This window comes from Nerophis lumbriciformis, linkage group LG03 (genome assembly GCF_033978685.3).
Source record: "Nerophis lumbriciformis linkage group LG03, RoL_Nlum_v2.1, whole genome shotgun sequence".
NCBI lineage: Eukaryota > Metazoa > Chordata > Actinopteri > Syngnathiformes > Syngnathidae > Nerophis > Nerophis lumbriciformis.
Genome location: NC_084550.2, coordinates 4334508 through 4356940, shown reverse-complemented (window position 1 = coordinate 4356940; position 22433 = coordinate 4334508). Strand labels below are relative to the sequence as shown.

The 22433-nt window shown below is 41.5% G+C and overlaps 1 protein-coding gene across 1 annotated transcript; it reads left to right on the top strand.

The window, feature by feature from the left end:
• Nucleotides 1-833: 833 nt before the first annotated feature.
• On the top strand, nt 834-21689 carry coq5 (coenzyme Q5, methyltransferase). The gene is made up of 7 exons (XM_061927785.1): nt 834-1078; nt 6983-7132; nt 7204-7434; nt 9114-9220; nt 9284-9372; nt 16510-16621; nt 21381-21689. Exons 1-7 carry the CDS (start codon nt 877-879, stop codon nt 21480-21482), a joined length of 993 nt encoding a protein of 330 aa, XP_061783769.1. The 5' UTR covers nt 834-876; the 3' UTR covers nt 21483-21689.
• The last annotated feature ends 744 nt before the right edge of the window (nt 21690-22433 follow it).

Below are 22433 nucleotides of genomic sequence, written 5' to 3'. Positions count from 1 at the left end.
AATAATGCACATATACACTTTGAAACATTTCATTTTTATTTTATTTTTCAAATATTTTGTATATGTTCCTCACCCATATTTAAAGGTTGAGATTTTTCATCTATTTATCTATTTTCCTAAAATATACATATATATTCGACACCCCTTTCCAAAAGATGTGTATTTTTGATTAATTAATTAATTCTGAAATGTCAATATGTATGTCATCCTCATTATAAAGTTGGAGATTTGTATTAGTTTGTTTCTGCTTCATGTGTCATAATGTTTTATATTTTTGCTATTTAATCCCAATAAATTGTAAAAAAAAAAAAAAAAAAAAAAAAGTACTTTATTGTAACTATAAATGGAAGCAATTTCATTCAAAATATAAAAACAGTTGTTTAAAAATAATGCACATATACATCATTTGTAATTTTGCTATTTCTGTTATCTATATTATACATTTTTTTAAATCATTTTTATATGTTCCTCACTCATATTTAAAGGTTGAGATTTTTCATCTATTTATCTATTCTCCTAAAATATACATATATTTGACACCCCTTTCTAAAAGATGTGTATTTTTGATGAATTAATTCTGAAATGTCGATATGTATGTTATAAAGTTGGAGATTTGTATTAGTTTGTTTCTGCTTCCTGTTTCGTCATTTTTATATTTTTGCTATTTAATCCCAATAAATTGTAAAATAATAATAATAATAATAATAATTACGTTAACTGAATGCCAAAACTAACACATTGTGCTACATGTTTATTCTTAACAAGTCATTTTAAAATGTTTTATTTATTTATTTAAAAAAAAGAAAAGGAAATTGGACCTCATTGTCGCCAGCCCATGACGTCATAGCGTCGCTCACTCCCCGATGCTGTGTCAAGATGGCGGTCAACTTGAGAAGGCTCGTCCGGAGGGTCGTCCTTCTTTCTGCCGCAGACTGTTGCGTCCCCGCAGCCGCTTTCTCCCGGCTGTCAGGTCGGTGTTGGACGCCGCCGTCTTGTCGTCGTTTTAGCCAAGAAACCGGAGAGAAAAACACTCATTTCGGCTTTGAGACCGTCCCGGAAGAGGAAAAGGCAAAGAAAGGTACGAACTTTATTTCAAACTAAAGCGCATAATTGTTTTTTCATCGGTGTAAACAACCTCTCTGGATGAATAAACTCATATTTATAGGCTGAAAAAATATCTTGTAAACTTTTATTTTTTTAATTTAAAATTTTTATTTTTATTTTTTTTTTTTATTTATTTTATTTATTTCCTTCATTGATGTGGATTTTTGCTGAATAGGACGAAGGACATCTTCTATTTCCTGCCCCCTTCAACATAAAAGTAGTCTTGCTTCATGGATAGCCCAGATTCACAAGCATACAAACCAAACAAATACATCCAAATATAATGAAAACAAAAACAAAAACCAACAAGTGCAAAACTTCATGAAGCACAAACCGAACAAAAAAAGTAATAAACACATCACGGGATGATACAAAACAAATTTAAAAAAAACAGACACAAGCATACAAACCAAACAAATACATCCAAATATAATGAAAACAAACAAAAAACAAGTGCAAAACTTCATGAGGTACAAACAAACAAATACATCAAAAATATATATATGGATCTAACATAATAGTGAGAGTCCAGTCCATAGTGGATCTAACATAATAGTGAGAGTCCAGTCCATAGTGGATCTAACATAATAGTGTGAGAGTCCAGTCCATAGTGGATCTAACATAATAGTGAGAGTCCAGTCCATAGTGGATCTAACATAATAATGGGAGAGTCCAGTCCATAGTGGATCTAACATAATAGTGTGAGAGTCCAGTCCATAGTGGATCTAACATAATAGTGTGAGAGTCCAGTCCATAGTGGATCTAACATAATAGTGTGAGAGTCCAGTCCATAGTGGATCTAACATAATAGTGAGAGTCCAGTCCATAGTGGATCTAACATAATAGTGTGAAAGTCCAGTCCATAGTGGATCTAACATAATAGTGAGAGTCCAGTCCATAGTGGATCTAACATAATAGTGTGAGAGTCCAGTCCATAGTGGATCTAACATAATAGTGAGAGTCCAGTCCATAGTGGATCTAACATAATAGTGTGAGAGTCCAGTCCATAGTGGATCTAACATAATAGTGTGAGAGTCCAGTCCATAGTGGATCTAACATAATAGTGAGAGTCCAGTCCATAGTCGATCTAACATAATAGTGTGAGAGTCCAGTCCATAGTGGATCTAACATAATAGTGAGAGTCCAGTCCATAGTGGATCTAACATAATAGTGAGAGTCCAGTCCATAGTGGATCTAACATAGCAGTGTGAGAGTCCAGTCCATAGTGGATCTAACATAATAGTGAGAGTCCAGTCCATAGTGGATCTAACATAATAGTGAGAGTCCAGTCCATAGTGGATCTAACATAATAGTGAGAGTCCAGTCCATAGTGCATCTAACATAATAGTGAGAGTCCAGTCCATAGTGGATCTAACATAATAGTGTGAGAGTCCAGTCCATAGTGGATCTAACATAATAGTGTGAGAGTCCAGTCCATAGTGGATCTAACATAATAGTGAGAGTCCAGTCCATAGTGGATCTAACATAGTAGTGTGAGAGTCCAGTCCATAGTGGATCTAACATAATAGTGAGAGTCCAGTCCATAGTGGATCTAACATAATAGTGAGAGAGTCCAGTCCATAGTGGATATAACATAATAGTGTGAGAGTCCAGTCCATAGTGGATCTAACATAATAGTGAGAGAGTCCAGTCCATAGTGGATCTAACATAAAAGTGTGAGAGTCCAGTCCATAGTGGATCTAACATAATATTGTGAGAGTCCAGTCCATAGTGGAACTAACATAATAGTGAGAGTCCAGTCCATAGTGGATCTAACATAATAGTGAGAGTCCAGTCCATAGTGGATCTAACATAATAGTGTGAGTCCAGTTCATAGTGGATCTAACATAATAGTGTGTGAGTCCAGTCCATAGTGGATCTAACATAATAGTGAGAGTCCAGTCCATAGTGGATCTAACATAATAGTGTGAGAGTCCAGTCCATAGTGGATCTAACATAATAGTGAGAGTCCAGTCCATAGTGGATCTAACATAATAGTGTGAGAGTCCAGTCCATAGTGGATCTAACATAATAGTGTGAGAGTCCAGTCAATAGTGGATCTAACATAATAGTGATAGTCCAGTCCATAGTGGATCTAACATAATAGTGAGAGTCCAGTCCATAGTGGATCTAACATAATAGTGTGAGAGTCCAGTCCATAGTGGATCTAACATAATAGTGTGAGAGTCCAGTCCATAGTGGATCTAACATAATAGTGTGAGTGTCCAGTCCATAGTGGATCTAACATAATAGTGAGAGTCCAGTCCATAGTGGATCTAACATAATAGTGTGAGAGTCCAGTCCATAGTGGATCTGACATAATAGTGAGAGTCCAGTCCATAGTGGATCTAACATAATAATGAGAGAGTCCAGTCCATAGTGGATATAACATAATAATGGGAGAGTCCAGTCCATAGTGGATCTAACATAATAGTGTGAGAGTCCAGTCCATAGTGGATCTAACATAATAGTGTGAGAGTCCAGTCAATAGTGGATCTAACATAATAGTGATAGTCCAGTCCATAGTGGATCTAACATAATAGTGAGAGTCCAGTCCATAGTGGATCTAACATAATAGTGTGAGAGTCCAGTCCATAGTGGATCTAACATAATAGTGTGAGAGTCCAGTCCATAGTGGATCTAACATAATAGTGTGAGAGTCCAGTCCATAGTGGATCTAACATAATAGTGAGAGTCCAGTCCATAGTGGATCTAACATAATAGTGAGAGTCCAGTCCATAGTGGATCTAACATAATAGAGAGAGTCCAGTCCATAGTGGATCTAACATAATAGTGTGAGAGTCCAGTCCATAGGGGATCTAACATAATAGTGAGAGCCCAGTCCATAGTGGATCTAACATAATAGTGAGAGTCCAGTCCATAGTGGATCTAACATAATAGTGAGAGTCCAGTCCATAGTGGATCTAACATAATAGTGTGTGAGTCCAGTCCATAGTGGATCTAACATAATAGTGAGAGTCCAGTCCATAGTGGATCCAACATAATAGTGTGAGAGTCCAGTCCATAGTGGATCTAACATAATAGTGTGAGAGTCCAGTCCATAGTGGATCTAACATAATAGTGAGAGTCCAGTCCATAGTGGATCTAACATAATAGTGAGAGTCCAGTCCATAGTGGATCTAACATAATAGTGTGAGAGTCCAGTCCATAGTGGATCTAACATAATAGTGTGAGAGTCCAGTCCATAGTGGATCTAACATAATAGTGAGAGTCCAGTCCATAGTGGATCTAACATAATAGTGAGAGTCCAGTCCATAGTGGATCTAACATAATAGTGAGAGTCCAGTCCATAGTGGATCTAACATAATAGTGTGTGAGTCCAGTCCATAGTGGATCTAACATAATAGTGTGTGAGTCCAGTCCATAGTGGATCTAACATAATAATGGGAGAGTCCAGTCCATAGTGGATCTAACATAATAGTGAGAGTCCAGTCCATAGTGGATCTAACATAATAGTGAGAGTCCAGTCCATAGTGGATATAACATAATAATGGGAGAGTCCAGTCCATAGTGGATCTAACATAATAGTGTGAGAGTCCAGTACATAGTGGATCTAATATAATAATGTGAGAGTCCAGTCCATAGGGGATCTAACATAATAGTGTGAGAGTCCAGTCCATAGGGGATCTAACATAATAGTGTGAGAGTCCAGTCCATAGTGGATCTAACATAATAGTGAGAGTCCAGTCCATAGTGGATCTAACATAATAGTGTGAGAGTCCAGTCCATAGTGGATCTAACATAATAGTGTGAGAGTCCAGTCCATAGTGGATCTAACATAATAGTGAGAATCCAGTCCATAGTGGATCTAACATAATAGTGAGAGTCCAGTCCATAGGGGATCTAACATAATAGTGTGTGAGTCCAGTCCATAGTGGATCTAACATAATAGTGTGAGAGTCCAGTCCATAGTGGATCTAACATAATAGTGAGAGTCCAGTCCATAGTGGATCCAACATAATAGTGAGAGTCCAGTCCATAGTGGATCTAACATAATAGTGTGAGAGTCCAGTCCATAGTGGATCTAACATAATAGTGAGAGAGTCCAGTCCATAGTGGATCCAACATAATAGTGAGAGTCCAGTCCATAGTGGATCCAACATAATAGTGAGAGTCCAGTCCATAGTGGATCTAACATAATAGTGAGAGTCCAGTCCATAGTGGATCTAACATAATAGTGAGAGTCCAGTCCATAGTGGATCTAACATAATAGTGAGAGTCCAGTCCATAGTGGATCTAACATAATAGTGAGAGTCCAGTCCATAGTGGATCTAACATAATAGTGAGAGTCCAGTCCATAGTGGATTTAACATAATAGTGAGAGTCCAGTCCATAGTGGATCTAACATAATAGTGTGAGAGTCCAGTCCATAGTGGATCTAACATAATAGTATGAGAGTCCAGTCTATAGTGGATCTAACATAATAGTGAGAGGCCAGTCCATAGTGGATCTAACATAATAGTGAGAGAGTCCAGTCCATAGTGGATCTAACATAATAGTGTGAGAGTCCAGTCCATAGGGGATCTAACATAATAGTGTGAGAGTCCAGTCCATAGTGGATCTAACATACTAGTGTGAGAGTCCAGTCCATAGTGGATCTAACATAATAGTGTGAGAGTCCAGTCAATAGTGGATCTAACATAATAGTGTGAGAGTCCAGTCCATAGTGGATCTAACATAATAGTGTGAGAGTCCAGTCCATAGTGGATCTAACATAATAGTGTGAGAGTCCAGTCCATAGTGGATATAACATAATGGTGTGAGAGTCCAGTCCATAGTGGATCTAACATAATGGTGAGAGTCCAGTCCATTGTGGATCTAACATAATAGTGAGAGTCCAGTCCATAGTGGATCTAACATAATAATGGGAGAGTCCAGTCCATAGTGGATCTAACATAATAGTGTGAGAGTCCAGTCCATAGTGGATCTAACATAATAGTGTGAGAGTCCAGTCCATAGTGGATCTAACATAATAGTGTGAGTCCAGTCCATAGTGGATCTAACATAATAGTGTGAGAGTCCAGTCCATAGTGGATCTAACATAATAGTGAGAATCCAGTCCATAGTGGATCTAACATAATAGTGAGAGTCCAGTCCATAGTGGATCTAACATAATAGTGTGAGAGTCCAGTCCATAGTGGATCCAACATAATAGTGAGAGTCCAGTCCATAGTGGATCTAACATAATAGTGTGAGAGTCCAGTCCATAGTGGATCCAACATAATAGTGAGAGTCCAGTCCATAGTGGATCCAACATAATAGTGAGAGTCCAGTCCATAGTGGATCTAACATAATAGTGTGAGAGTCCAGTCTATAGTGGATCTTACATAATAGTGAGAGTCCAGTCCATAGTGGATCTAACATAATAGTGTGAGAGTCCAGTCCATAGTGGATCTAACATAATAGCGAGAGTCCAGTCCATAGTGGATCTAACATAATAGTGAGAGTCCAGTCCATAGTGGATCTAACATAATAGTGAGAGTCCAGTCCATAGTGGATCTAACATAATAGTGAGAGTCCAGTCCATAGTGGATCTAACATAATAGTGAGAGTCCAGTCCATAGTGGATCTAACATAATAGTGAGAGTCCAGTCCATAGTGGGGTCAGCAGGAGATTATTAGCTGACTTTTGCTAGTGTTTATTTACAATTTATAATGCATAAAAAAACAAGGGTGTTTGTCCCACATTATAAATGTGAATGATAGACACAATATAAAAAAAAGTGCAGTGAGAAAGATATTGTTTCAAAACAATTCGGGCATAAAAATTGACCATCAAAGCTTCCGATGCTGTTGCATGACAGTGAACGCAAGAAGGTCAAATCCAGTACATGTACTGAGGATGTTTTCTGTTCAGTGTATGAGGTGTTTGAGAATGTGGCCCAGAAGTATGACGTCATGAATGACGCCATGAGTCTGGGGATTCATCGACTGTGGAAAGACGCGCTGCTGCACGCCATGCACCCTCAGCCTGGGACGCGCCTGCTGGATGTGGCGGGCGGAACAGGTGCACAAGTTTGTACCTCAACACATGGACCTTGTCTGAACCTAAAGCCGTGTCCTCTTTTGGCGTGCAAGGTGACATCGCATTTCGTTTCCTGGACTACGTCCAATCACAGAAGGAGCGCCAGGCGAGGCGGCTGGCGCGCTCCACGCAGTCGCCGTCGTGGCAGGACATCTCGGACAACTACCCCGGACAGGAAGACGGGGAGCGGGTGGAGGCGGAATGCAGGGCGGTGGTCTGCGACATAAACAAGGAGATGCTGAAAGTGGGCAAGGAGAAAGCTGACAACATGGGCGTCAGTGCTGGTGAGTATTTAAGGACGACACGGTTTTAGAAGCACTTTTGAAGGAATTACTGCAAAAATTCTAGTCCTGAACTATACAGGTAAAAGCCAGTAAATTAGAATATTTTGAAAAACTTGATTTATTTCAGTAATTGCATTCAAAAGGTGTAACTTGTACATTATATTTATTCATTGCACACAGACTGATGCATTCAAATGTTTATTTCATTTAATTTTGATGATTTGAAGTGGCAACAAATGAAAATCCAAAATTCCGCGTGTCACAAAATTAGAATGTTACTTAAGGCTAATACAAAAAAGGGATTTTTAGAAATGTTGGCCAACTGAAAAGTATGAAAATGACAAATATGAGCATGTACAATACTCAATACTTGGTTGGAGCTCCTTTTGCCTCAATTACTGCGTTAATGCGGCGTGGCATGGAGTCGATGAGTTTCTGGCACTGCTCAGGTGTTATGAGAGCCCAGGTTGCTCTGATAGTGGCCTTCAACTCTTCTGCGTTTTTGGGTCTGGCATTCTGCATCTTCCTTTTCACAATACCCCACAGATTTTCTATGGGGCTAAGGTCAGGGGAGTTGGCGGGCCAATTTAGAACAGAAATACCATGGTCCGTAAACCAGGCACGGGTAGATTTTGCGCTGTGTGCAGGCGCCAAGTCCTGTTGGAACTTGAAATCTCCATCTCCATAGAGCAGGTCAGCAGCAGGAAGCATGAAGTGCTCTAAAACTTGCTGGTAGACGGCTGCGTTGACCCTGGATCTCAGGAAACAGAGTGGACCGACACCAGCAGATGACATGGCACCCCAAACCATGACCCAACCATGCAAATTTTGCATTTCCTTTGGAAATCGAGGTCCCAGAGTCTGGAGGAAGACAGGAGAGGCACAGGATCCACGTTGCCTGAAGTCTAGTGTAAAGTTTCCACCATCAGTGATGGTTTGGGGTGCCATGTCATCTGCTGGTGTCGGTCCACTCTGTTTCCTGAGATCCAGGGTCAACGCAGCAGTCTACCAGCAAGTTTTAGAGCACTTCATGCTTCCTGCTGCTGACCTGCTCTATGGAGATGGAGATTTCAAGTTCCAACAGGACTTGGCGCCTGCACACAGCGCAAAATCTACCCGTGCCTGGTTTACGGACCATGGCATTTCTGTTCTAAATTGGCCCGCCAACTCCCCTGACCTTAGCCCCATAGAAAATCTGTGGGGTATTGTGAAAAGGAAGATGCAGAATGCCAGACCCAAAAACGCAGAAGAGTTGAAGGCCACTATCAGAGCAACCTGGGCTCTCATAACACCTGAGCAGTGCCAGAAACTCATCGACTCCATGCCACGCCGCATTAACGCAGTAATTGAGGCAAAAGGAGCTCCAACCAAGTATTGAGTATTGTACATGCTCATATTTTTCATTTTCATACTTTTCAGTTGGCCAACATTTCTAAAAATCCCTTTTTTGTATTAGCCTTAAGTAATATTCTAATTTTGTGAGACACGGAATTTTGGATTTTCATTTGTTGCCACTTCAAATCATCAAAATTAAATGAAATAAACATTTGAATGCATCAGTCTGTGTGCAATGAATAAATATAATGTACAAGTTACACCTTTTGAATGCAATTACTGAAATAAATCAAGTTTTTCAAAATATTCTAATTTACTGGCTTTTACCTGTATATGTGTGTAAGGTCTGTCGTGGGTGGTGGGGGACGCGGAGGAGCTGCCGTTTGACGACAACCAGTTTGACATTTACACCGTCGCCTTTGGCATCCGTAACGTCACCCACATAGAGAAGGTAAGAGGCTTCAGCGTCGCCGCGGTAACGAGGAATACATAATGAACGACGTGCCCCGTTCAGGCCCTGCAGGAGGCGCTGCGTGTCCTGAAGCCCGGCGGAAGGTTCATGTGCTTGGAGTTCAGCAAAGTAACAAATCCCGTATTGGCAAAGTAAGTATCGCACCAACATGGAGCCTTGATGAAGTACCGTATTTTCCGCACCATAAGGCGCCCTGGGTTATAAGCCGCGCCTTCAATGAACGGCATATTTCAAAACTTTGTCCACCTATAAGCCGCCCCGTGTTATAAGCCGCATCTAACTGCGCTAAAGGGAATGTCAAAAAAACAGTCAGATAGGTCAGTCAAACTTTAATAATATATTAAAAACCAGCATGATGTGGGCGCGCATGGAGTCGTATATCAACATGGACGGAGCTGCGTGAAAAAAGCCACCCGGCCTCTTCGCGTAAACTTCCCTTAACCACTCGCTCATCTTTTCTTCATCCATCCATCCCTTCGAGTTAGCTTTTATGATGACGCCGGCTGGAAAGGTCTCTTTTGGCAAGGTCTTCCTTTTGAATATCACCATGGGTGGAAGTTTCTGGCCATTAGCATGGCAAGCTAGAACCACAGTGAAGGATGACTTCTCATTCCCTGTGGTGCGAATATTCACCGTACGTGCTCCCGTTGTATCCACAGTGCGGTTCACAGGAATATCAAAAGTCAGTGGAACCTCGTCCATGTTGATAATGTTCTGTGGCCGGATCTTTTTTTCAGCTATCTTGTTTTTACAATATGCACGGAAAGTAGCCAGCTTTTCTTGAAAGTCTTTAGGCAGTTGCTGTGAAATAGTAGTCCGTGTGCGGATGGAGAGATTGCGTCTTTTCATGAACCGGAAACCTGTCGCTTAGTAGGAGCCATTTTGTGGTCTTTACAGATGTAAACACACAAAGGAAATGAAACGTAATATCCGCGCGCTTCTTCTTCTTCTACGCGGGCGGGTGGTTGCTTACAGTAGAAGAAGAAGCGCTTCCTGTTCTATGGGGGCGGGTGCTTACCTTGGCGGTTGCTTGCGTAGAAGAAGAAGCACTTCCTCTTCTACGGGGAAAAAAGATGGCGGCTGTTTACCGTAGTTGCGAGACCGAAACTTTATGAAAATGAATCTTAATATTAATCCATATATAAAGCACACCGGGTTATAAGCCGCACTGTCAGCTTTTGAGTAAATTTGTGGTTTTTAGGTGCGGCTAATAGTGCGGAAAATACGGTACTATTTTTAAGCAGTTTTCCAAATACGTGCCTCTACTTTTACTGTTGATCAGAGATGTAATATTTGTCCTTCCCTGCCTTAATGTGTCAATTTAATTAAAAAACAAACAAACAAACATGTGACCAATACTACTACTGTGTTGCTTGACATTGAAGCACCAGACTGTGTTTTTTTAGGAAGCCCTTTTTTTGCTGAAACAAGTAGGAGTCAGTTTTCGTTGCTATTGTCAATCTAAGTGGAGTTGAGAAAAAGTTTTGGGATAATGTTGATCTTATACCAGGCCTGGGCAATTATTTTGACTCGGGGTGGGGCAAATTTAGAGAAAAAAATGTGTCTGGGGGCCGGTATATCTATTTTTAGGAATACTAATACAAAACCTCACAATAATGTCTGATTGAATGCTAAAAAAGTAATGACAGACCGCCTCAAAAAACGGAATGGAATTTGACTTTTTTTTTTACTGAATGAGACACCCAGAATGTACATGAAAATAAAGAATGTGGGATTTACAATATTAACTATGAAGGATAAAACACTGAATATTGACAACATATGAACGTCACCCCTCCTCTCCATCCACATATTTTACAATCGAGCGAAACGCAACAAAAACGCAACACAAACAGTGAAATATGAATGCGAAGGGTAAAAAAAACCAAATACTTACTAACTGATATATCTGATACATTACTAAGCTTTATAACTTTGTTGTAAAAATCTCCTTCCGTGTCTGTCCCTGCACCTACATTTCAGGCTCTGGAAACACTCTGTGGAAACGCTCCCCACCCACACTGCTTGGTGCCTCGTCTGAGCTGCTGCGACTTAGATTACCATAGTAACTAATTTAGATTACCATAGTAACTAATTTAGATTACCATAGTAACTAGTATAGCATGCAAAAGCGCAGATTCCAACCATTGGAATTAGAGATGTCCGATAATATTGGACTGCTGATATTATCGGCTGATAAATGCATACCTGCCAACTACTCCGGTTTTCCCGTAATTCGTACGGTTTTCATCAACCTATTCCGGGTTACGGTTGCAGTGATAAAAAATACGGTTTTTCATTAATTAAAAAAAAAAAAAAGGGTGAAAACTACGCGAATTGCACCTTGTGCAGACAAGATTTTTCGATCGGACACGGAGGAATTAGCGATGTAAAAGACCACGTTGGGACAAAAAAACACAAGTCTAATGCCGTTGCTAGCGATACAAGTGGAAAACTTTCAACGTTTTTCGTCGCCCAAACAGATTCTTTGGATGTGATAAATGCCGAAGTTTTATTTACGGAGGCAATAATTGAGCATGGACTTCCAATCGCACTGGCTGATCACATGGGACAGTTAAATGTTTGTAATGCAACCTTTTAAAAATCATTACGCGGTGATCGCGGTCCCAAAAATAAACTTTTCTTGCATGATAATGTCCAGAAAAACTCGCTTTATATTACTATAGAGTCCTTTTAACGAATGAGTTTGATGGTTTATCACAAACCTTAAATGAAAGAAGTCCTTTGTTCTCCTGCACCATGCATGCGCTTTGGCCTTGCTTCGTGTTTGGTGCGCAATCTTGTCGGCTGTATTTCACAGCACGTCTTTGACAACTTGAAGTGGCATACAACATTTAAAACAAGTCCAAGTTGAAGAAATCTTGTTAAATGTTGACAGCATAACTACCAAAATACAGAAGTATGTCCTTAATATTTTTGCAGTGCTATTTCTGTTGAAAAGTTCAAATGATTACATTAGAGATGTGATGTGCCACTTTTCAAGTGTCTGATGGCTTAAATTAATTTTCATTAATTTTTCATATTTTGAATTCTTTTGAAAGGCTTACAAAAAAACTACATTTGAATTGTAATTCCATGCTATTGACAGGACTATTAATTTTAATGAAGTTAGCTTACCATGTTTACAGTATGATAATTGTGATAGAAATGTGAATTTTAGGGACAGAATATTTTTTACAATTGAACAAGGCATTAGATTATACAAGCTTGGACAGAAAGTTAATAATGACACCAATTTTTTTTTTAATGGAATTGTTTAGTACTGTTTTACCATTTGTTTACTGTAAAAAGTGTTTATACTTTCAATTAACAAATTGAAGTCTTGTGAAAGGTTGACAGGATAACTGGCATTAACTGTCCAAATAATTTCAAACTATTGAAGTTAGCTTACAGAATAAACATGTCAATCAACCCATATGATTTTTGCTGTAATATTTTTGTTTTGAAAAGTCACTGTGACTGATAGAAAAGTGATGGTTTTAGCAACATTTTAACCTGTCTGAATGCTAATAATCATTTTGCGTCGGGGGGCGAAGCCCTGAACCCTCCACCAGGACTTTGTCCTGGACCTACCGGGGCCTGCGACCCTTGGACCCTGGCTACTAGGTTTTTCTGATTTCAAAAGTTGGCAGGTATGTAAATGCTTTAAAATGTAATAACGGAAATGATCGATATCTGTTTCAAAATGATAGGTATCGGTTTCAAAAAGTAAAATGTATGACTTTTTAAAAGGCCGCTGTGTACACGGACGTAGGGAGAAGTACAGAGCGCCAATAAACCTTAAAGGCACCGCCTTTGCGTGATGGCCCAATCACATAATATCTACGGCTTTTGCAAGGCATACTTGGTCAACAGCCATACAGGTCACACTGAGGATGGCCGTATAAACAACTTTAACACTGTTACAAATATGCGCCACACTGTGAACCCACACTAAACAAGAATGACAAACACATTTCGGGAGAACATCCGCACCGTAACACAACATAAACACAACAGAACCAATACCCAGAATCCCTTGCAGCACTAACTCTTCCGGGACGCTACAATATACACCCCCCCACTACCCCAAAAACCCCGCCCACCTCAACCTGCTCATGCTCTCTCAGGGAGAGCATGTCCCAAATTCCAAGCTGCTGTTTTGAGGCATGTTAAAAAAAATAATGCACTTTGTGACTTCAATAATAAATATGGCAGTGCCATGTTGGCATTTTTTTCCCCATAACTTAGTAACTAAATTAGTAACTAAATTAGTAACTAATTTAGATTACCATAGTAACTAATTAGATTACCATAGTAACTAGTATAGCATGCAAAAGCGCAGATTCCAACCATTGGAATTAGAGATGTCCGATAATATCGGACTGCTGATATTATCGGCTGATAAATGCTTTAAAATGTAATAACGGAAATTATCGGTATCTGTTTCAAAAAGTAAAATGTATGATTTTTTAAAACGCCGCTGTGTACACGGATGTAGGGAGAAGTACAGAGCGCCAATAAACCTTAAAGGCACCGCCTTCGCGTGCCGGCCCAGTCACATAATATCTACGGATTTTCACACACACCAAGGCATACTTGGTCAACAGCCATACAGGTCACACTGAGGGTGGCCGTATAAACAACTTTAACACTGTTACAAATATGCGCCACACTGTGAACCCACACCAAACAAGAATGACAAACACTTTTCGGGAGAACATCCGCACCGTAACACAACATAAACACAACAGAACAAATACCCAGAACCCCTTGCAGCACTAACTCTTCCGGGACGCTACAATATACACCCCCCCCCGCTACCCCAAAAACCCCGCCCACCTCAACCTGCTCATGCTCTCTCAGGGAGAGCATGTCCCAAATTCCAAGCTGCTGTTTTGAGGCATGTTAAAAAAAATAATGCACTTTGTGATTTCAATAATAAATATGGCAGTGCCATGTTGGCATTTTTTTCCCCATAACTTAGTAACTAAATTAGTAACTAAATTAGTAACTAATTTAGATTACCATAGTAACTAATTAGATTACCATAGTAACTAGTATAGCATGCAAAAGCGCAGATTCCAACCATTGGAATTAGAGATGTCCGATAATATCGGACTGCCGATATTATCGGCCGATAAATGCTTTAAAATGTAATATCGGAAATTATCTGTATCGGTTTCAAAATTATAGGTATCGGTTTCAAAAAGTAAAATGTATGACTTTTTAAAACGCTGCTGTGTACACGGACGTAGGGAGAATAAAAGGCATACTTGATCAACAGCCATACAGGTCACACTGAGGGTGGCCGTATAAACAACTTTAACACTGTTACAAATATGCGCCACACTGTGAACCCACACCAAACAAGAATGACAAACACATTTCGGGAGAACATCCGCACCGTAACACAACATAAACACAACAGAACAAATACCCAGAATCCCTTGCAGCACTAACTCTTCTGGGATGCTACAATATACACCCCCCGCTACCACCCTCAACCTCCTTATGCACTCTCAGGGAGAGCATGTCCCAAATTCCAAGCTGCTGTTTTGAGGCATGTTAAAAAAAATAATGCACTTTGTGACTTCAATAATAAATATGGCAGTGCCATGTTGGCATTTTTTTTCCCCATAACTTGAGTTGATTTATTTTGGAAAACCTTGTTACATTGTTTAATGCATCCAGCGGGGCATCACAACAAAATTAGGCATTATAATGTGTTAATTCCACGACTGTATATATCGGTATCGGTTGATATCGGAATCGGTAATTAAGAGTTGGACAATATCGGGATATCGGCATAAAAGGCATTATCGGACATCTCTAGTCAAGAGCTCCGTCACAGAACCAATTAAAGCTTGTAAGTTGAGGTACTACTGTTGGGCCAAATGAGATAAATATTTATTTCCTGTTTGCTGTTTGGCTCACTGACCACAGTCGCACCTTTTTATATGACTTTCTGCACAGCTGTTTGTCTCATAAAAAAAGAAAGTATGATAGCTGCAGGTCAATTGTAGTTTCTTCTTTAATCCAGCAGATGGCGCCACTAAGGAACGTACTATTAGTGCGGCTTCAATACATCATTTACCCACCACTGGTCAGCACCTAGGTTTAGGGCATACTTGCCAACCCTCCCGGATTTTCCGGGAGACTCCCGAAATTCAGCGCCTCTCCCGAAAACCCTCCCGGGACAAATTTTCTTCCGAAAAACTCCCGAAATTCAGGCGGACCTCAGTGACGTGTTGACAACACACAACAACAGTGTCTACCGTAAAGCAGTTCGTCTGCCGTAAACAGCAATGTTGTGACACTTTTAAACAGGACAATACTGCCATCTACTGTACATGCATATGTGACCCACCCATAATGTGTCACATTTTTGTGTTGATTTATTTATTTTATTTTGTGGTTTGAATTCGTTTTTTGGAGCTGTCATTACACATTTATCAGTATTCACATTGGTCAGTAGGGGGCAGTAGGACGTTTCTTCCCAATTGAATGCTATCACCTGCAGACCGGAAGTGTCTTGTCATTCTGATGAGCGCGACCAGTCTGTGAACAATTAAAACGTCCTGTGTTGCTTTTTCCTCCTGTATAACAGGTTAGTTTTGGTGAATCAACTCACTGAATAATATCCATGTGATCTTTATAAGTTTAAGTACACATTCTGATGGTGGAGCCTAACTCTGAAGTGTTTGTGAGTTGTAGTTTGTAAATGAACACTGAAATTCAAGTATTTATTTTATTTATATACTTATTTAAATAAAATAAATATTTTATATTTATTTTATAAATATAAAATATATATATAATATTTATATATATATATATATATATATATAATATATATATATATATATATATATTATATATATATATATTATATATATATATATATATAGCTATATATATATATATATATATATATATATAGCTATATATATATATATATATATATAGCTATATATATAGCTATATATATATATATATATATATATATATATATAGCTAGAATTCACTGAAAGTCAAGTATTTCTTATATACATATATCTTAACCACGCCCCCAACCACGCCCCCCACCTCCCGAAATCGGAGGTCTCAAGGTTGGCAAGTATGGTTTAGGGTTCCGGTTTTAGTTGGGTTGGTTAAGGTTATGTTGGAGATGTTTTTTTAAACTTCTCTTAAGTGTAGAGTTAGAGTGTTTTGTTTGGGTTTAGAGTTCATTAAGAGCTCAACTGTTTTTTTTGTTGTTTTTTTAGGCTTTATGATGCTTACAGCTTCCAGGTCATCCCAGTTTTAGGAGAAGTGATTGCTGGAGACTGGAAGTCCTACCAGTACTTGGTAGAAAGCATCCGCAAGTTTCCTGCCCAGGTGAGAGGAAATGTACACGCTTGAGTCTAGATCAGGGCAGCACAGTGGAACAGGGGTTAGTGCATGTGCCTCAAAATACGAAGGTCCTGAGTTCAATCCCCGGGCTGGGAATATTTCTGTGTGGAGTTTGCATGTTCTCCCCGTGACTGCGTGGGTTCCCTCCGGCTTCCTCCCACCTCCAAAGACATGCACCTGGGGATAGGCTCCTCCCACTTCCAAAGACATGCACCTGGGGATAGGCTCCTCCCACCTCCAAAGACATGCACCTGGGGATAGGTTGATTGGTAACACTAATTGGTCCCTAGTGTGTGAATGTTGTCTATCTGTGTTGGCCCTGCGATGAGGTAGTGACTTGTCCAGGGTGTACACCGCCTTCTGCCCGAATGGAGCTCAGATAGGCTCCAGCACCCCCCGCCACCCCCGAAAGGGACAAGCGGTAGAAAATGGATGGATGGATGGAGTCTAGATCAGGGATTCTCAAACTGGTACGCGGGCTCCATCTAGTACGCCAAAGAATCACTTGATGTAAAGGGGAACATTATCACCAGACCTATGTAAGTGTCAATATATACCTTGATGTTGCAGAAAAAAGACCATATACCGTATTTTCCGCACCATAAGCCGCCCCGTGTTATAAGCCGCGCCTTCAATGAACGGCATATTTCAAAACTTTGTCCACCTATAAGCCGCCCCGTGTTATAAGCCGCATCTAACTGCGCTACAGGGAATGTCAAAAAAACAGTCAGATAGGTCAGTCAAACTTTAATAATATATTAAAAACCAGCGTTCTAACAACTCTGTTCACTCCCAAAATGTACGGTAATGTGCAATCACAAACATACCGTATTTTCCGCACTATAAGGCGCACCTAAAAACCACAATTTTTCTCAAAAGCTGACAGTGCGCCTAATAACCCGGTGCGCTTTATTACGATTCATTTTCATAAAGTTTCGGTCTCGCAACTTCGGTAAACAGCCGCCATCTTTTTTCCCGGTAGAACAGGAAGCGCTTCTTCTTCTACGCAAGCAACCGCCAAGGAAAGCACCCGCCCCCATAGAACAGGAAGCGCTTCACCCGCCCCCGGAAGAAGAAGAAAAAACGCGCGGATATCACCGTACGTTTCATTTCCTGTTTACATCTGTAAAGACCACAAAATGGCTCCTACAAAGGACAAGGATCCGGTTCATAAAAAGACGCAATCTCTCCATCCGCACACGGATTACTACCGTATTTCACAGCAACTGATATTCCTGTGAACCGCACTGTGGATACAACGGGAGCACGTACGGTGAATATTCGCACCACAGGGAATGAGAAGTCATCCTTCACTGTGGTTCTAGCTTGCCATGCTAACTTCCACCCAGGGTGATATTCAAAAGGAAGACCTTGCCAAAAGAGACCTTTCCAGCCGGCGTCATCATAAAAGCTAACTCGAAGGGATGGATGGATGAAGAAAAGATGAGCGAGTGGTTAAGGGAAGTTTACGCGAAGAGGCCGGGTGGCTTTTTTCACACAGCTCCGAAGGCGAACACACCTTCACTAAGACGGGCAGATAGCGCCGGTCGACATACGCCAACATCTGCCAGTGGATCGTAAATGCCTGGGCAGATAGTTTCGGTCACAACTGTGGTCCGAGCTTTCCGGAAGGCAGGATTCACAGAACTGCTGCACAACAACAGCGACACTGAATCCGATGACTTCGACGAGGCGGAGCCGGCCATTTTTGGATCCCACGCTTGCGCAACTTTTCAATTCGGACACCGAAGACGAAGAATTCGAAGGATTTACGAATGAAGAATAACTTCAGAAGGTGAGCGCTATGTTTATTTTGTGTGTTGTGACATTAACGTTCGAGCAACATTATGTTGCTATTTATTGCTCTACACCATTTTGAATTTTACTATGTTTGTGATTGCACATTTGCGTACATTTTGGGACAGAGTTGTTAGAACGCTGGTTTTCAATATATTATTAAAGTTTGACTGAACTATCTGACTGTTTTTTTGACATTCACTTTAGCGCAGCGTTTTTTTGACATTCACTTTAGCGCAGCGTAGGCGCGGCTTTTAGTCCGGGGCGGCTTATTGGTGGACAAAATTATGAAATATGTAATTCATAGAAGGTGCGGCTAATAATCCGGTGCGCCTTATAGTGCGGAAAATACGGTAGTCAAATTCAAAATAGTGCAGAGCAATAGCAATAACTTAATGTTGCTCGAACGTTAATGTCACAACACACAAAATAAACATAACGCTCACTTTCTGAAGTTATTCTTCATTCATAAAGCCCTCGAATTCTTCTCCTACGGTGTCCGAATTAAAAAGTTGGGCGAATTACGGGATCCAAAATGGCCGGCTCCGTCTCGTCAAAGTCATCAGAGTCAGTGTCGCTGTTGTTTTTCCAGCAGTTCCGTGAATCCTGCCTTCCGGAAAGCTCGGACCACAGTTGAGACCGAAATATCCGCCCAGGCATTTACGATCCACTGGCAGATGTTGGCGTATGTCGTCCGGCGCTGTCTCCCTGTCTTAGTGAAGGTGTGTTCGCCTTCGGTCATCCATTGTTCCCACGCCGTTCGCAGTCATGCTTTAAATGCCTTGTTGACACCAATATCGAGCGGTTGGAGTTCTTTGGTTAATCCACCCGGAATGACGGCGAGTGTTGTATTTGTGTGCTTCACTTGTTTTTTGACACCATCTGTGATGTGGGCGCGCATGGAGTCGTATATCAACATGGACGGAGCTGCGTGAAAAAAGCCACCCGGCCTCTTTGCGTAAACTTCCCTTAACCACTCGCTCATCTTTTCTTCATCCATCCATCCCTTCGAGTTAGCTTTTATGATGACGCCGGCTGGAAAGTTCTCTTTTGGCAAGGTTTTCCTTTTGAATATCACCATGGGTGGAAGTTTCTGGCCATTAGCATGGCAAGCTAGAACCACAGTGTGTCGCTTAGTAGGAGCCATTTTGTGGTCTTTACAGATGTAAACACACAAAGGAAATGAAACGTAATACCCGCGCGCTTCTTCTTCTACGGGGGCGGGTGGTTGCTTACCGTAGAAGAAGAAGCGCTTCTTCTTCTACGGGGGCGGGTGCTTACCTTGGCGGTTGCTTGGCGTAGAAGAAGAAGCACTTCCTCTTCTACGGGGAAAAAAGATGGCGGCTGTTTACCGTAGTTGCGAGACCGAAACTTTATGAAAATAAATATTTATATTAATCCATATATAAGGCGCACCGGGTTATAAGCCGCACTGTCAGCTTTTGAGTAAATTTGTGGTTTTTAGGTGCGGCTAATAGTGCGGAAAATACGGTTTTTTTTTAACCGATTTCCGAACTCTAAATGGGTGAATTTTGGCTAATTAAACGCCTTTCTAATATTCGCAATCCGCCATTTTCTCAAACACCGAGTCAAATCAGCTCTGTTATTTTCCGTTTTTTTCGACTGTTTTCCGTACCTTGGAGACATCATGCCTCGTCGGTGTGTTGTCGGAGGGTGTAACAACACCAACAGGGACGGATTCAAGTTGCACCAGTGGCCCAAAGATGCCAAAGTGGCAAGAAATTGGACGTTTGTTCCGCACACTTTACCGACGAAAGCTATGCTACGACAGAGATGGCAAGAATGTGTGGACATCCTGCGACACTCAAAGCAGATGCATTTCCAACCATAAAGTCAAAGAAATCTGCCGCCAGACCCCCATTGAATCTGCCGGAGTGTGTGAGCAATTCAGGGACAAAGGACCTCGGTAGCACGGCGAGCAATGGCGGCAGTTGGTTCCCGCAGACGAGCGAGCTATCGACCCTAGCTTCCCTGGCCTGCTGACATCAACTCCAAAACTGGACAGATCAGCTTTCAGGAAAAGAGAGCGGATGAGGGTATGTCTACAGAATATATTAATTGATGAAAATTGGGCTGTCTGCACTCTCAAAGTGCATGTTGTTGCCAAATGTATTTCATATGCTGTAAACCTAGTTCATAGTTGTTAGTTTCCTTTAATGCCAAACAAACACATACCAATCGTTGGTTAGAAGGCGATCGCCGAATTCGTCCTCGCTTTCTCCCGTGTCGCTGGCTGTCGTGTCGTTTTCGTCGGTTTCGCTTGCATACGGTTCAAACCGATATGGCTCAATAGCTTCAGTTCCTTCTTCAATTTGGTTTTCGCTACCTGCCTCCACACTACAACCATCCGTTTCAATACATGCGTAATCTGTTGAATCGCTTAAGCCGCTGAAATCCGAGTCTGAATCCGAGCTAATGTCGCTATAGCTTGCTGTTCTATGCGCCATGTTTGTTTGTGTTGGCTTCACTATGTGACGTCACAGGAAAATGGACGGGTGTTGAGAAACGATGGTTAAAATCAGGCACTTTGAAGCTTTTTTTTAGGGATATTGCGTGATGGGTAAGATTTTGAAAAAAAACTTCGAAAAATAAAATAAGCCACTGGGAACTGATTTTTAATGGTTTTAACTCTTCTGAAATTGTGATCATGTTCCCCTTTAAGTACAGTGTCCACTGTGTCTAAAGTTACAGTGGACAAAAATATTAAATATGCTTGCTAAGTAAGACCCGTGCCTTGTTTTTAATGAATACTTAGGCCTATTACACTACTGTATTTTAAATGTTGGCCATTATGGTGCTACTTGGAAAGCCAAGTTTTTTCTGAGGAGTTTGAGAATTGCTTCTGCTGCCCCCGAGTGGCCAAGAAGGCGAACTGCATCAGACACTTAACATGCGTCCATGCCGGTTTTTTTCCCCTCCCCTGCAGGATGAGTTTAAAGAGATGATGGAGGACGCGGGCTTCTTCTGTGTGCAGTACCACAACCTGACTGCAGGAGTGGTGTCTCTTCACTCCGGTTTCAAGCTGTGAGGTCTTGATGTAAGACCACACAGATCCATGGACTCTCGTTCCTTGCATGAGGCCTCAGCTCCCGTCTGCTCAGGTCGGAGGTCAGTCTACGTTGTTGTATTTCAAACCGCATTCATGAGCACCAGCGGCCAAAATAAGTGCAATGTTGACTTATGACTTATCCAACTCCTGTCTTTGGGTTGTAATAAATGAATATTATGTTTTTTTATTTTTAGTTAATGTATTCAATGTTATTTTAAGTATGGGAACTAGAGATGCGCGGTTTGCGGACACAACCGCGGAGTCCGCGGATTATCCGCGGTTCGGGCGGTTGAAATAAAAAAAAATTAGATTTTATCCGCGGGTCGGGTCGGGCGGTTGAAATAAAAACAAATTAGATTTTAAATAGATTCAGGCGGGTGGCAGTTAAACCAATTGGTAAATATATATACATAGTTAAATGTTGTTACCCACATACGAAAAACGAGCAGGCACCTGCAGCATATGCCACAACAGAAGAAAAAAAAAAGAAGAGATGGACACTTTTACGGAGCGGAGAAGGGACGCCTCGCCGGGGTCCGGGACCGAGGCCCCTTCCCCCGAGAGGACCCCGCCGGGAGCCGTAGCTGAGGCGATCCGCGAGAAGGGCCCGACGCACGTCCAGGGTCACCACCGCGCCCACCGCACCGACACCGAGCCTCGTCCGCCTTCGCCGCGGCCGGCGTCACGCGCAGCAGGTAAGCAGCTTACCTGCCCGCCACCCCCGTGGCCGGGGGCTCGTAACAGGGGTCACTCCGCGCGCTCCGCCCGCGCAGCTTACCTGCCCGCCACCCCCGTTGCCGGGGGCGCGTAACAGGGGTCACTCCGCGCGCAGTGCGCTCACGAAAGGGGTGGGGCTCACCCTGGTTGATATAGACAGCAGGACGGTGGCCATGGAAGTCGGAACCCGCTAAGGAGTGTGTAACAACCCAC